Here is a 15,443-nt window from a genome sequence, read left to right as displayed (position 1 = left end):
CCAGCCGCATGGCATCCGACCCGTCCACACCATGTGCCTTAACAGAACCACTATATATCCATAGCTTCATCTTTTGGAAGACCTTTGACCATTCTCTTAACCCCTCTCTCAGCATACCGGAGTGCCTTTCGAAGCTCGTAGTTCAGGGGTGGCTCGGACATCTCCTCTTCGCCTTCCATGTCCTCTCGATCTTCTTCAGCCCCCTTCATCTCATCCTTTGCACCTTCTACTCCGAGCACCTTCTTCACATTCCGCAATGCTATCTTGTACCCTAGATCTAGTTGTCTCTCTGTATTCCTCACATCCTGCTGCCATACTTCCGTCATGTGCTGCTCTTTCCGCGGAAAAGCCTTCGCTGCCCTCTCTTCCATTCTATCGTACTCCTTTACCAGACCCCTAGAAGCTTCAAGCATCTGTGCCGCGGATGCGAAGATGGGGTTGCCAGCGATTTCCGTGCCGGGAAATGTCGTCTGAGGTTGATTTACTCCTTGGTCATTCACCGATGCTGGGAGGAGGGCTTCTGAGATAGCTGAAGCGATGTCGTTGATGCGGCGATCACGTTCTCTCTGTCTATACTCAAAATTCTTGCGTTGGCTTCTTTTCTTGGCGAGATAAATGGAGCAAGAGCAAGACTCACGCCTGGTTCATCCCCTTCTGCAGCAGAGTCTTTAGGTCTTTCTTGTCGCCCTCCACTTTGTCGCGGAATTGCTGGATTTCGTTTTTGTCGGACGGTGGCTCTCGTGTGCGTGCCATTGTATCGTGTCGGCAGGTGAGTGCAAGAGCGCTGTCCAGCTGTGTTGTCGGATTAGTTGTTTGCGGCCGGACGCAGAAGGCGCGAGCAGCTACTAGAAACTCGGAATCTTTGGAGTCTTCGACCTCATAAGTCCTGCTACATGCCCAGTTATTTCCACATTGGCCCAGTTACAGGCTTGAACTTAGATCGGAGGATAGAAGGTTCGTTTCCTACTACAATTTGTCATCCTCTCAGATGGTTCTATTTCTTTGCTCAATGGTAATGCAGTGAGCTCTTGTGCACGATACAGAGCTGCGAAGACTACAAATGCGATTACAAATCTATGCCTTGTCCTTGTGGGAATGTAAATCTTGCATAGCCAAGTTATGTATCTCATTCTCATTTTCGCGGTCATCCCCTACTCTTTAAACCACTCCAGTCTCCATATCCCAATAAACCCCTTTCTTAAATCACCTCGAGGGTATCATCATCAATCTTCCTACCACAATTCCGCCTCATGACCCCTCACTTCACACCACCCCATACTTTCCACTTCATCACCCTAGCAGTGCACTGGTGCTGCCAGCCGTGACGTATCCCCAGCCCATGGGAACTCCAAAGCGACGCCAATGCTCTACTAAGCTTCTGCCCTATCCTCCATAACTGGCCCCCATTGTTTGGCAACACCCCACCATCCCTCCCCTACAGCAGCATTGTGTAAACGCGTTTATGTTTACTGCGAGCAACCGCATCTCCATAGCGCACGAATACCCCGTTACACGCCTCGTTGCCGTTTACTGACGATGGTCGAAGAGCACATTGATTAGATGGATATTCTTTGCGACCTCTTCAGCGATATTAAGGTCACAGAACCCGGAACGCCCACACGGACTCCAAAAACGTTAATCTTCAATGCGTTTAAGCCTGCCACGAAGGAGTGACTAGTAATAGTCTAGTAAAAGAGAAGTACACAATCCAGTTGGTGTTGAGGGTGACCGAAGCTCCTCCCTCAGTAAGCCTATAAAGCTCATACTAGGCTTTGAAATCACCACTTATCCTTCTGCAGACTAGTCTTTTGGATTTACATCCCCGACAGCATGCTTTCCGTCAGTACCGATGACAGTGAAAACTCCCCACTCTTTGCGTAAGCTCCAACATGTCTTCGGCATGATGTGAAGAGCATTTGCTTATCCTCTATATAGCTTATTTCGTGAACGCCTTGGGATACTACTCTGCAGCGAACCCATTCTTAGAGCCCTCCTTTCGCCCAGCTTCGTCCTATGTAAGCGTTCGGCTCCATCAACCTATGCTTTTAGTGTACTTACTGATCTTATTGTAGATCACTCTCATCTTATCCCGAAGCAAGAAGAAACCACTCTCTTCTCTATCTTCTTTACTATCACCAAGGACACCGAGCTTAAGGACTGAGATATCACCCATCTCCAACCCAGTACTAGAATTAGAAGACGCAGAAGCCAATACTTCCACCCGCCTCTTCTAGCAATTCCTCAACAACACTATCTGAGTAATATACAACACCGAACCGTTCAACTTCAACAACCTCCTTAAGGCCCGCAACCGCACTAAAGCCAAATAAATCAAACTGCGCAAAGAAACCACATTCCCTATCGACTGTCCAGAGGTAGAAGTTCGATGCTGCTCATTAGCAGAACGCGAAACAGCCTTATCCCAAATCACTAAAAAGCAGGCCGCTACCGTAGGAGTCCCCGCGCACTCCTCTACATACGCGCGGCTCAAAAAGGCCGAGGAATTCTTCAAGCAGTGGGAAAATAATTAAGAAAACTCTCCGGTGTGAGATCCCCAGACTTTGGGAATGGAATGAGAATCTCAAGGCGCAGCGGGCGGATATTGCAGCGAATATCGACCGCGTTGTTGCTATTGTTGCTGATCATGACCGAAACACTTTCTCGCTCATCGAGGTCTGGGATTCCGTGTTACGCTGTGCTGGCGAAGAAGCTTTAAAGATCAACATCAAAGATTTGACTGAGGTGACGATGTTGTGGCATTTCGTCGATACCATCTCCTCCAAAATCCTCTACCGTACACCACGCCGCAGGATCTCGATAAAATATCCTACGCTACAGAGTATCCGCGACAATCTCCGCAACATCTACCCCGACCCGTACGACATCCAGAAGTTCCACGAGCAGTCTATGTGGCTGTTGTCAAGGTATGACGACTTCGGTGCTCGGATGTTCGCTGACTAGAAGTTCCATCGGAAAGCTACGAGATCGCAGTTATTAGGATATGCAATCTCGCTTTTCCAATGGAAATTCATGGCACCAAACTTAGCAGCGACAGGAAGAGGGAAGCAGAACAAGGAGAACTCGAGCTTCCCAACTCCGCCTTCTACCTCATGCAAAATGCTAAGAAGTGTTCTCTGGTTCAACATAGCAAGGGGCTTCTCCTTACGGATCCTCATCTGAGCGAACGTAGCAATGATGTCGATAATTCATATGCCAACACTAACGGCTCTGCAAACAGTCCTCTGTCGAAGACGCACACCCCCAGCACCGGCTCTCTGCACCATCGACAAACGCAAATTCGAAGATGAAGACGACGCCACCGACAGCAACGACAGAGCCAGGATGACTAGTGGTGGGACTTACATAAGAAGGGGGCAAATGGAAAGAAACGTACACAGGCATAAATAACTGGTGGAAAAGGTGTCTAGGAAGGCTTGAATAGCACCTGAAGCTTGTTGAGACTATCACAAAAGAAACAAGAGGATATCTAAGATGCTTAGGGTTCACGATAGTCTGAGGTGTATACTGAATTATGGGCACTGGGCAATAATGAAGACGAGCTCTCAATGTCGCTTCCAAGTTTCTAGAGAATGTGAGATGGTAAAACAAGTCAGGAGAGCAGAAGCCTCATCAAATGTAAGGACTTACATCTTCTTAGAATGTTCCACTGACTTCACAATTGCATATTCGAGACGGGTATGATTGGTTTAACGTGTTTTCATTGAAGTATTGTATGGATGCCACAGATATTAGTACTGCTGTCAAAGCGATGATATCTGCATAACCTTAAACCCAACCAACCCAAGCTATGCCGATGTATCCGTTTCCACATTCAAGCCCCTTGAGATATTACCAAAACACCAAAAACCCAAGACCCAAGATCCGTTCCCATCCAGCACCATCAAGACTCTGAGTCCCATGTTCGCGGTTCAAGCAACCTCCCTGGAGGAAGAGTATCGTCCGTACCGCGTTGTACGTCGTCAACCCAGGTCGGTTGAAGCGTCGTTATTCCATCTTTCCAGTGATCGACTCGGTTGCAGAGAGGGTTTACACTTGGCTCATAGCGGGCCTGCGAATTCCGCCGCGCATATTGACGCTGCCCCGATTGGACATGATGGAGAAAACGAGCGAGGCAACAAAAGCAGCACAACCGAACCACATGAAAGCTGTTGAAGCCTGTGCTTCGTGGCAGCGCTTCTTGGTGTTGGGCGAGCCATTGGTGATGTGGTTGGAATGGGTGTATTTCTAATGTTATTAGCGCCGGAATTCTCTGCATCCATACACTAGGTGTTGGGTGTTGGGTGTTGGGAGAAGGTTAACGTACCGAGTTACTGCAGCTATGCACGCCCAAATATGCAGCCGTCGCAACCGCGCCACAGAACCAGAAAAGCACGTTCAGCGCATCAAGCGCAATGGTAACAACGGGTACGCTGAAACCATCAAGGAAGGCGGTGGGTAGGAGGTACAGCAGCGATGCCATGCCGAAGACGCTGACGAATGCATCGTAGTTTACCATAGCGGAATTGCCTTTGAAGGCAGTTGTGATCATGTTTCCGACGAGTGCCATAATGATTAGAGCACAGATGAACTGCATTCATTGTCAGCGACTTCATGAGGAGATAGGAAACAAAGGGGATTTACCTCCCAGGCGCGAAGGCCAACGTTCAGAGCTTTTGACACCATTTTGATGTTGTCGTGTGTGTGTGTGTGTGCAGAGAAAGTAGTGGTTGAGAGGGTTGTTTGTTTAGGATAACGAGGCAGCGCGAAGCTATGCAAGCGTCAGAATCACAAGATAGTAGTCGCGGAGGGAAGGGGATAGGAGAGCAGTTTATGTGTCGAGGAAATGTGTGAGAGGTGTGAGAGAAGTATGGTGCAGCGTAGAGTTGATTCGTGGTGGTGTGCCTGCTCAATATAGCGGTTAGCGGAGCTTGCGGCATGACACCCAGCGTCATCGCCTTGCCTACGTCACAGCAACCACCAATCAACAAATGTTGGAACCCACCGGTAGCACCGGATCGGGACTTACCCAGCACTGACGCAGTCTTGAACCACAATCTGTTTGATCTTAACGCAGGTGCAGAGGCTTTGAGAGGATGTTGGATACAAGCTCGAAAGAATGAGTATTGTGAGAATTTGTTTGCAAGTGTGTTGCTGGAGAGAGATGAATATCGCGTGAGCTGGTTGGAGGAATCTCGTTACTGTGGCAGTGTCACGGTTGATTCGGCAACCCGCTCACTCCCGCCGAGGTGTGGCAGGGATTCCATGCCAGTCCATTCACTCTTCAACACCGCTACCCGGTGACAAGTGTATCCCAATTCTCCGAAAACGATGGCGGCCATGCGTTCATTGCACCGTGAAAATGCGTTTGCCTTGTCCCGGAGCCCTAATACCTCGAACTTTCGTTAGGCCCGGATTTGCTAATTGCCTTACATAACTTACGAAGTGCTCAAGTGACAGCTAAGATCATTGTTCAATGATTTGCACTGTCAACACAGTTCGCTTGAAGCGTGATCGGGAATAAAAGACACTGATTTCTTGGGAAGCTTTCCCCGATCGAATGTTTTTCTAACTCCACTACCCCTAGTCAAATACTCCTGCAATGAGAGTTTATCCATCACCACCGACTTTCCCAGACTCACGCCACTTCTGCCATTCGTACGAGTTGGCGAGAGGTAAGCACCACTTGTGTAACCAGTGTTCCGGGAGGAGCGCGTGCATCGCAGCATCATCGCAACGAATGAGATGAAGGTCTCCGCGAACCTTTTTGGCTATCTGCAGACTTGGCTATCGCGGCAGTTGGGTACTTTATCGAGTGATCGCAAGGCCTCCCTTCCCACAACTGCGCTCCGATTCGGATTCTTTGAGAGAATGGGTTCCGTGTTCTGGCAATGTTATGATTGGTATTTTATATACCAGATATACTCCTTCCTCACGTGGTGCGTCATCTGCCGCCGAAATGATATTTCTACTATCGTTTATATATACCTGGTCACATTGTCAACGGCGCCAATTTTTGCAAGGCTATACGAGGAAGACCGTTCGAGCTAACACAGAATTGCACTGTAACTGCCTCCCTGGACTTGTTTTTGTCAAGAGTGGAGTAGAGATTTGGAACCATGAATGATTACGCAGATAGCTGGGAGTAGCTGCTGTGTCAGCACCAGCCCAACTATTGGATATACTTGGACATCGAGCGGGAGGATTAACAGTCTTCGAACATGGATCGAGTCGGATGCTTGTATCGATAGAGAATATCATTCGAGGGCGCTTAAAGGAGTGGCTTGTTGTCGTGTAAGATTAGAATTGATTGTATGTAGGATGTGAACGACCTAATCAGGGTCGTCCGGATCTTGCGCTCGTAAATGGGCGGATGCGATCAGAAGACTCCTTCCAAGTGTATGGCTCCGATTGTGAATCATTGCTAGGTCTTGTCGTAATGCCGTCCTGTGATTTTCGGATGTGGGCCCATCACGGCGTCCTCAGACTTGATAGACTTGGTTGTGAGGGCAGTTTCGAGGTAGTCTGCCACTTTTGAGGGTGTAAGGCATGGCTTAAACGAATTGTCGTAGTGTCTGCACCTTATCGTTGAAGTCATCGTTGGAGTGAAGTCGTCACTGGAGGTAGAAGCCCCATTACGGCTTGCGAAGTTCAGGGGCTTGATAGATTGCTTGAGACTGTTCGCAGCTTGATGTTGAAAGACTGTGAAAATGTAGGGCGGCATTGTGCACTTAAACAGCGGAAGTGGAGGATGTCTTTCCTCAGGAGTGAAGGAGTGCTCCTGAATGGGCATATTGTTGCGCCTTCCTGCCTGGTCATCAGAATGTATTCGCGTCGGAGTTTCTTGGCTCTGCGGATGTGGTGTGTTGGGGCTGGGGCGAGTTGCAGCGATGCTAGAGTTTTCTCTTAAAATGCAAAAAGCCCTCCCGAGCTTATCCAGTACATGCCGAGCAGTATGCCCTGGTGGGTAGATGTGGTCAACGGAAGGCCCATTCCAGGAGATAATCGAGGCGGACAATTCGAGGGGGAGCTAGGCGGAGGTGGGAAACTAGTGGTGTGCAGGACAGCTGCGGCAATGCCGGAGCTGGTCTGTCTAGTTGTCGATGCCATCTTGGCTGCGCTATAGGTGTCGAGCAGCATGGCTCTAATGAGCATTTGCTATCAATAGAAGGTACACTCTAGGACCACGCAGAGGCGGAGAGCTCGATGGGGGAGCTGAGCGGAGGCAAGGACGCTGCGACTTGCTGCAGTTGGCGGCATGGGGTAGGGACGGCGAAGAGGTTCTCTAAGAAAGGCGTCCAGCGAAGAGAGAGAGAGAGCTTGTATGCCTGTATTGTGCTTCTATGCTGAGTAGACATAAAAGAAGTGTCCTAGACAACTTTGTCAAGCTTCTAAACAAAAGCAAGGTAGGGAAGAAAGAGGGTCCCTCTAGCTGCATTACAAGAACACAAGAGAGTTTTGCAGGCCTATTGGGGGGCCTCTGCCTGCAAATGAGTGAATTGCACCTTAAAATGGGGGTGTAGCGGACGTTGAAAGCTTTCTACAAGCCTCCCTCTTCACATCAATCTCCTACCTTGGCCGCCAGACAACTTGGCACCCTGACTTACCTCACCCCAGCCCACCGCCCTAATATGCCTTCCCTATAGCCTCTTTTCACGCATTTTGCTTCCGCATTATGGATCAACCATTGACGAGGGCCCCTTGGTGAGACTCAATGAGCTTGTCGAGTCCACCACCGAGGTCAGCACCACCAAACGAAGCACCCAACAGATCGCCGCATCGTCGCCACACAATGGCACCGGCGAGGCCATCAGACCCTGCTCCAAAGACGACGTTATATCCTGCGAACACATTAGCTGAGAACACCCTGCGCCGGCTGTACACCGTGTTGACCTCCCGCATGCAAGAGACAGCCTGACATTAGCCACAAACGATTGGTCCCTGGCGAGAGCGGCACGCCGTCGATACGTCTGAGTTCTTCAGCACCACGCCTAAACGACCCAGATCCTGCAGGCGACGCTATGCGAAGCCACCGCTGCCGAAACAAGACGTCACACAAGAAGCTACTGGAGGGAAGGGTACTTCTTCGTTGGGACACATCTAATATTCATGGGTGGACATCAGCGGGAAAAAGGAAGATGAATCCCTTCCAGCGCTGTGCCACTCCTAAAGCCCTGAAAAAAAACTTGAAGATAGAGCCCGGTTAACTGGGAGCCTGCCAAGCGACAATGGTCGCATTGCTCCAAGACCCATGCCCCAGGACGGGACCAGGTCAACAATTGAATCGTTCTGAGATGGAACAACATCGTATGAAGAAACTGGAGAGTTGAAAATGAGGGAATTGGAGACTTGGAAAGATGTGGAAATCGACATAGGGAATTTGAGAGGTGGAACTTGGAATACCCCTGGAATTCTCCACGGACCCCTCCACATTAGACTGTGCGCTCGAAAAGAACCTGTGGACCTCTTAATGCCTACCTGTCACCAGGAAAGGAAATGCCTTGAATACCGTCACAAGGGTAACAATCAAAGCTAGGCGGCCACCACCACAAGCGCACCATTGGCTGACTGGAGTTCCCCGAAAAGCTACGGTTGATCAGAATAAAGTTGATACTCTGCAGGAAAATGCGGGGTTGAACAATCCTCCAAGCAAGAAGCCTGCTGCGAGCATCGAGAAGGGGCCATGTCTCTGCTGTGCTTAAAAGGCCGCAACCAGACAAAACTCGATGTTGGTTCCAGCTGAAAAGCTCCCAGCAGGTCTTGAACAAAGCCCCGTTGCCGCAGCCCTCATGCCAAGGTCCAGGAACAGTTGCTCGAGCACAACATTTTGCATTCGTGGTGTTCAGATGGCGAATGATAAATGCTCGCAGAGAAGCACAGAACGTGGCTTTAGGATCTTCGCCGACGGGGACCAGGCTGAATCCAGCAGCGAGCAAGTCAAACAGCTCTCGTACTTGGCCATCGAAGGGGCGCGTGATTTGCTTTGTCCACTGCAGATGGGCTTCCAGTTCTCCATGGCTTGGTCATTGTCTCCGCACAGGCCGACCGGGATCTCGTTGATGGCGCTTGAAGCGAACATGAATGGCGTGCAGCAGGCATTAAGCATTCAAAGAAGAGGAAATGGGGGGTCGGACGCAGCCGAGAAAGCAGATGAGGGGGTCAGTCTCCAGACCCTGAATGCTGAAAGCACAGCGCATCCTAGTCCCGGCCGCTAAGAGACAGTCTCACGACTGATTTTTGATGAGGAAAAGAAGGCGAGGTGGTTGAAGGATGTTACGATACGCATGGCCGTGGCCTATGATTCGCTGATGGCGCCCCTGGACCGCGGTCTCGCTACCCCCAACAGCAGAGTTCAATTTGCAGCAGTTCGTCTCTAAATTGTGCAGGGCTAGCCTGCAGTTGGCCTGGCCGTCTCCGCATTTTGCGCATCTGCCACCTCAAGCCCCTGATCCTTGGCCTGGCCGAAGTTGCAGCAAGCCTCAAAGGCGTTGAAGTCTGCGCGTCCGACCTCTGTCCACCTCTGTGATGAGAGTCCTGCCTCACGGCCTTTTTTCATACCTCGCGCCTGGGAGCCACGCTTCGTCTGCCACCGGACCATCCCAAGGCTATCGCTCTGCTTTGCTTCCTCGACTCTTCTCTTTTGCTGAAGAGCGCGAAGGAGCTGCAGTGTGCCACCCGTGGCTGTTGGTGTTCTCTCCACAGCTCTTGCGGACTGGAGGAATCGAACCACCCGCCAAGGATCCCAACCTCCAGCAATATCCATCCGGTCTTTGTGGCCCCTCGTCCTCGCCGTCTATCTCTTCCCCCTCTGTCGCTCGGGACATAGAGCGACGATGTGCCAGATTCAATAGGAGAGTATTGCGCAGCTCGACCTGGTTGTGGATCGACGAGACGCCCTCTCGAGATAGAACAGTGGCGCTTCCCCACATTCTTTCTTGTCCGGAGCTTTCTCGCTGATCGCTGGGTTTGTACACTCCTATGCTACGACTTATGCCCTAGTGTAATCCGTCTCTTCTTCCACGATTCTGCGCAAAGACTAGGGATAGATTGGCTCAAGAGTTTGGCGCATTCTTCATTTGGTCTTCGTTTTAGGTACGCCACCCCTGGAGTATCGATCAAGCGTCTTGGTTTTGTGATTCGGATGCTCACTCTTCGCGCCAGCTCTTTTCTGGGTATCGAAATTGTTTGATATACTATACGTACGAATATACCCAGTGTTTGTGGTTAGATTTGGTAAGCATACCCGACTTCGTCTTCCCCTCCGTTCTCATCCCTGTCGTTCCTGATGCTTGTTGGAATTAACAAAATGGTTTCGGGGATGTAGCGCTGAATCATATGCAATAGGATATACTGCTGGTGATCTGATAGACGGTCTTCGCTCTCGAGATATCCCGGAATTTGTGTTTAATTTGTTCAAGACATTTCCCTGTACCTAGGTAAGCCGCGCCGTTGAGCTTCTTTACCGCTGCATTCGCTGCATTCGCTGCATCTCACCGTCTATCCTCTCCTTGTAACCCCTTCTGAGTGTCCTGGGTCGCGTGGGGTATCGCGTCGGCTGAAGGAGGCTGGGGCGCGCTGCAGAGGCTTGGCTATCCCCTTTATGGTGAGGGCATAGCAGTTGTCGCGAAAGTCTCCCCTCGTCATCGAAGCATGTCTTTGCCCTGTCATAAGGCGACTCTATTACATGTAGGGCCGACTTTGCTGGAGCGTGGCGTGTGGGAGTGAGGATCTGGGTTGAGCGTGAAAGTCTTGCAGAAGGCAGTCTCTCTCAACACCACAGCATCACAACATACCCTGCAAGCACAATTCTCGTTTCTCTACTCAGGCAAATGCTTCTCAGCGCTCAATGCTAGTCTCACAATCTCCTTTTCTCATTCCTATCTCTGTTTCTACATTGTGCTCGACTAAGACAGTATATGGTCGACAGTAATTACCCGCGTCTGTGCAGTCCAGGCTGCTGATCGAGCGCCCCTAGCAACCGTTTGGGCTTCACGATAAGCACACCAAACGAAGAAGTCTACCAGACCTCCTATTTGCAGGAATCTGCTCGCTCAAGATTGTGTCTAGCACGATAGTTGGTAACCGGGAGCTAAAAGCCTGCCCGCTGCGTCCGCCGCTCCCCCCCATCTCTTCTGATATCGTGAGCGCGCAAGCCTGGATATCTATCAAATTGCCTGACTACCGACTGCTTCTTGCTCCGCACTGGGGGTGTCATCGGGCAGCATTACCTGGCCACGTCCTAACACCCTGACCGCTCCATCCACTTCCGCCCCACCCCGTTTGAACATCGTGGAAACGCAGGACGTGGGAGCGCACAAGACCGCCCAACCGCAGACTACTGCCCTTCTTCTGACGACATCCTGGCGCGTGAGTCGACGAGAATACTCCCGCAAGTTGGAACTCCTGACCGCCCCCTCCACCATCGCCAATCCACCGTTTGTCTGTCGCGAGCACGCAGGACGTAGGAGTGCCAGAGTATCTAAGACCGCCAGGACCACCGCCCACAGCTGCTCCTGCCCTGTCTAGAAAAGACCTCCGCCAACGATTCTTCTCTCGGCCACCTTCGACAACCCTTCTACACACAGACTTCTGGTCCCCGCCGCACTTTTGCTACTATCTTTACTACCACACTACTTCTTCTTCATCAATTGCTGCAGGCTCGACAGTCAGCGTCCCTTCGCCGCCAAGCCAACTAGTAAGCTGGCGTGTCGCGAAGACCCCCTCTGCTCATCCACCTACGGTGTTTGCCTTCCTTCCTCCTTCACTTTCTTCCTCCACCTTCTCACCAACCCTTCTCAACCCTCCCCACAGCCTCGCATCCATCAGAGCTTATCTCTGTTGCTGCCTCTGACTGACCTCTGTTAGGTAAGTCCACTCCTTTAACTTTGCGACACGTCCTAAAGTACAGTCCAGAGACATTGACCTCCCAGCAGTCTGTGGCAGGTGAACTTACACGTTTCCCTTCTTTGGTCATTCGTGTCCTTTCCTTTGGTTTTGTCATTTGATACTATCGAGGTCTTTCAGTTCAATATCCTTTTTTCCAAGACCAACAGTAGCATTTCCCTGCGACGTTGCAGAAGTTCTCCCTACACATACCCATATCGGCATACACAGTAAGTCGTTTGTCAGCTACTTTTTCCCGACACGTCCTAGCTGCCCCAATCGAGCTCCACCATCTTAACATTCTTCTGTTTTGTCATGTTATCGCCCCATCACTACTTGAGGTCTATACTAACCGGCTGGCTCTTTGCATGTACAGGCGAGAGTTGTTCTACATACACAGTGTACTGCAGGGAGCATTCTACATTTACAGCACCCTGCACAATAACTGTACTCATCACCAACCACATTTGTGCGGTGGACAAGTTGTGAACTAGCAGCATACATCTTTTATATCTTCTCTTCTTCCCGCAAGGTACGCATGCATTTCCATCTAAAACGTCCTAGCAATGCTCTAACCTTAGCTCCTCTTATAGAGAACTGCTTGCACCATGTCCTATAAGGGAAACCTTTCTGCAGGCAACTTGTCATTCGCTGAGAAGGCAAAAGTCCAGATGCGGCGCCCAACCCCAGACAGCGATGCCTTGGCATCTTCCGATGACGAGCACGTTCCTCCAGTTACTCGCCCTCTCCCGTCCAATCAGATGACAGCCACTCGCCGACCATCATCTGGATGGCTCCAAGATATCCAACCTAACCGGAAGTTCTCTCTGCCATCTGTTTCTCTCGCTGGACCTGGATCTCAGCCAACGACCCCGTCGCTTGAATTGCCATCCCAGGTTCGCCCGAGCACGTCTGCGTTCCCGTGGAACACTTCCAGCTTTACTTCTTCCCAAGGCGGTACCCGTCTCAAGGAGGTTCTACCTTCACCGACTTCTCTGTTGCCAGGCAACGAGAAGTCTCTTCCTTCACCTGAGACCACCGAAGCTGACGATGGTATCGGTTTCCTCCTTCAACAAAACCCGATCCGCAAATCGGTTCGCTCTCAGTCTTATAGTGTCGGTCAACCTGATCTTGACAACCCCACTTCTCAGTTCACCTCACGACTCCGCACATCTCTTCGCCATCGCCCTTCCAAGCCCAGCCTTCTTGGGGAATCGCTCTCACAGCTCCGTGAGGACGACTTCGACGAGGTCGAGAGTTCGAACGGATCCGAAGGCGGGTTGCGTCTGCCCCCAGGCTACTGGGAGCGAGAACAGCAGAAGCAGGCTGAGCACGCTTTGCTGAAGCAAGCTGCCAACACTCGTGCCCGCAACCGCGCGCCTTCTACAAGCTCTCCCACCCCATCGCGTCGTGTCAATCCCAAGACAGCTCAATATCTTCGAGCCATGACGCGCCCAGAGAGCGACTACGCCATCGACGAGGAGGACGACAACATTTCTTCTATGGAAGGAGGTAGCCCATCTCTCACTCGCCGTTACAGCGAGCATATCGGCGCCATGAGTACGCACGACGCGGACGCTGAAGAGTCATCGGCGGCCAACACTGCCAATGCTCCGGACTGGCTCACCGCTGACGACGGCTTGGGCATGGTCATGGAGACACTTGGTCGTCGTCACTCATTCGCGACCTATGGCACGCACAACACGACTTTCCAAACGCCTACTCTGGCAAATACGTACGAGGAAGATGAAGATGCTACCCCAGGCCCGTCTTCACAATCCCTCGTTCCTGCCATCCCGCCGCTTGACCAGTTCGATGCTGGTGAGTTCGATTTTCTTACTCACGGTCCGCACGCAGACCAATTTTTTTTCTCTCAGACTTCGGTCGATTCTTTTCCCCTAACTAAAAGTGCTTTTGATGGAATCCACACTGACTTCTTGTCATACGCAGAGGCCTACTTCACCGGATATGGCCCTGCTTCTCGCGCGATCAATGCGTCCTCCATATCCGCGTCCCACCCGAACCCCATTTCTCACCAGACGAGTGCTGGTTCCGCCACCGGAAACCCTTACTTCATCCCCTCCGCTTATGGTCGCCCAGCTCGACGTCTCTTCGTCGTCACCTTTAAGTGCTCTCGAGCCGATATATACTACCTCTACGCAAACACGGGCCTGGAGATTCGTCGCGGAGACTTAGTCATCACCGAAGGAGACCGTGGCTGCGACCTCGGCCAAGTCACCCATGCCGACATCTCCATGGAAGATGCAAAGAAGTTCAAGGCCGAGGCGAACGAGGAGCACTTCCGCTGGCTCGTCATGTTCTCTCAATACTCCCTAGCTGGTACCTCTACTGATTCCGGAATGCTCGGAGCCCTCGCTCGCGCGAAAGGGTTCGCAAACACCTTCGACCGCAACGCCCTGACTGGCATGGGCGCCCAGCAAGACCAAGACGCAAAACCTCGCATGATCAAGCGTCTGGCCCAGCAACACGAGATCACGGCGTTGAGGGATAAGGAGGGGCAGGAAGCCAAGGCAAAGCGTCTCGCCGCCACCAAGGCGGTGGAGCACAAGCTGCCGATGGAGATTCTAGATGCAGAGTTTCAGGCGTAAGTACATTAGCCTTTCCACTTTGGTATGCTAACAAAAGTAGGGATCACAACAAATTGACATTCTTTTATTACGCCGAGTCTTATGTCAACTTCAACGACCTTGTTGTCGACATTTTCAAACAGTACAAGATCCGGATCTGGATGTCAGCAGTCAACCCAGCCTCTGTTGTGAATCCAGCCGGACTCATGCAAGTTCCACCACCGTCTGCCATTGGCCCAGGAGCCATTTTGCATTCTACTGCTCAGCACCCATCGGTCCCAGTCGGACCTGGCTTTGGCACCTATCGCTCTGGTCAGCAACAATATAGTCGCGCCACTGCTCGCTCCCAAGCCTTTGAGGAGCAGTACACATACCCATACGCCCAGCCGCCACCGGCCTACACCGGCCAGAACCAGTACGCCATACAGCCCTGGAGCCATGGTCAGTACTCACCGTTCCCGGTCCCGGCTGGGGGCTACCCGGGCGTAACTGGCAGTGGTAGCCCTATGGGCTATGGAGGCTACTACCCACCGGCTTCTGCAAGCACCGGCTACTACGACCCGACAGTTCTTGCTGCCATGCAGAACTTATCTTTCAACTGAGTGGATTCTGGTACTGGACAAAAGTTTCTGATTTCTGACTTCTGACTTCTGACTTCTGTGATTTGTGGGGATTCTGGTAACAGAAAGGTAAGGCTGCAGATTTTTGGGAATGGGGGAGAGGGATGGGATTTTCTGGCGATTTCTGAGCGGTAGACAATTATTTCCCCCCTCCCTGCCCTATCCTTTTATTTCCTCTATTTCTTATAGGGATGTGGGATCCTTCTAGATCCTCGCTTAAAAAATGGCAACGGGTTTGTAGAATGACGCCCGTATTGATCATGCATCTGCGTGCTTCCTGGTGGACCGTGCACCTCGGAACTCAGCTGAACCCCATAATGCCAAGAATGCGTGAACTCACCGCCCCCTGGCTGTC

At 51.4% G+C, this 15,443-nt stretch overlaps 5 protein-coding genes across 5 annotated transcripts; 3 read left to right on the top strand and 2 right to left on the bottom strand.

Moving 5' to 3' along the window:
* Nucleotides 1-50: 50 nt before the first annotated feature.
* BDR25DRAFT_239596 (uncharacterized protein) lies at nt 51-753 on the bottom strand (the record flags this gene model as incomplete). The annotated part of the gene is made up of 2 exons (XM_033685687.1): nt 51-570; nt 638-753. The coding sequence occupies 2 exons, from the start codon at nt 751-753 to the stop codon at nt 51-53; spliced, it is 636 nt and encodes a 211-aa protein (XP_033542376.1).
* Nucleotides 754-2,748: 1,995 nt separating this feature from the next.
* Nucleotides 2,749-3,482, top strand: BDR25DRAFT_378694 (uncharacterized protein; the record flags this gene model as incomplete). Its single annotated transcript, XM_033697564.1, has 2 exons — nt 2,749-2,924; nt 2,999-3,482. 2 exons carry the CDS (start codon nt 2,749-2,751, stop codon nt 3,306-3,308), a joined length of 486 nt encoding a protein of 161 aa, XP_033542375.1. The 3' UTR covers nt 3,309-3,482.
* A 565-nt stretch (nt 3,483-4,047) lies between these two features.
* Nucleotides 4,048-4,683, bottom strand: BDR25DRAFT_239718 (uncharacterized protein; the record flags this gene model as incomplete). The annotated part of the gene is made up of 3 exons (XM_033685691.1): nt 4,048-4,245; nt 4,325-4,588; nt 4,642-4,683. The coding sequence occupies 3 exons, from the start codon at nt 4,681-4,683 to the stop codon at nt 4,048-4,050; spliced, it is 504 nt and encodes a 167-aa protein (XP_033542374.1).
* Nucleotides 4,684-9,282: 4,599 nt separating this feature from the next.
* Nucleotides 9,283-10,393, top strand: BDR25DRAFT_84731 (uncharacterized protein). The gene is made up of 3 exons (XM_033699141.1): nt 9,283-10,089; nt 10,159-10,230; nt 10,322-10,393. The coding sequence occupies exon 1, from the start codon at nt 9,523-9,525 to the stop codon at nt 9,952-9,954; it is 432 nt and encodes a 143-aa protein (XP_033542373.1). The 5' UTR covers nt 9,283-9,522; the 3' UTR covers nt 9,955-10,089; nt 10,159-10,230; nt 10,322-10,393.
* Nucleotides 10,394-12,253: 1,860 nt separating this feature from the next.
* BDR25DRAFT_84723 (PSP1-domain-containing protein) lies at nt 12,254-15,149 on the top strand. Its single transcript, XM_033699140.1, has 4 exons — nt 12,254-12,412; nt 12,474-13,701; nt 13,831-14,485; nt 14,530-15,149. The coding sequence occupies exons 2-4, from the start codon at nt 12,489-12,491 to the stop codon at nt 15,068-15,070; spliced, it is 2,409 nt and encodes an 802-aa protein (XP_033542372.1). The 5' UTR covers nt 12,254-12,412; nt 12,474-12,488; the 3' UTR covers nt 15,071-15,149.
* Nucleotides 15,150-15,443: the final 294 nt, after the last annotated feature.

Source organism: Lindgomyces ingoldianus (assembly GCF_010093535.1).
Source record: "Lindgomyces ingoldianus strain ATCC 200398 unplaced genomic scaffold BDR25scaffold_38, whole genome shotgun sequence".
Classification (NCBI taxonomy): domain Eukaryota; kingdom Fungi; phylum Ascomycota; class Dothideomycetes; order Pleosporales; family Lindgomycetaceae; genus Lindgomyces; species Lindgomyces ingoldianus.
This window is presented reverse-complemented; position numbering and strand designations above follow the sequence as displayed.

Bases quoted from the DNA above. Each gene is read 5' to 3' on its own strand.
- BDR25DRAFT_84731 (XM_033699141.1), top strand. From the start codon at position 9,523: ATGAGAGTCCTGCCTCACGGCCTTTTTTCATACCTCGCGCCTGGGAGC.
- BDR25DRAFT_84723 (XM_033699140.1), top strand. From the start codon at position 12,489: ATGTCCTATAAGGGAAACCTTTCTGCAGGCAACTTGTCATTCGCTGAG. The intron at 13,702-13,830 runs GTGAGTTCGATT...TGTCATACGCAG, and splicing joins GCTTGACCAGTTCGATGCTG to AGGCCTACTTCACCGGATAT. The intron at 14,486-14,529 runs GTAAGTACATTA...TAACAAAAGTAG, and splicing joins CTAGATGCAGAGTTTCAGGC to GGATCACAACAAATTGACAT.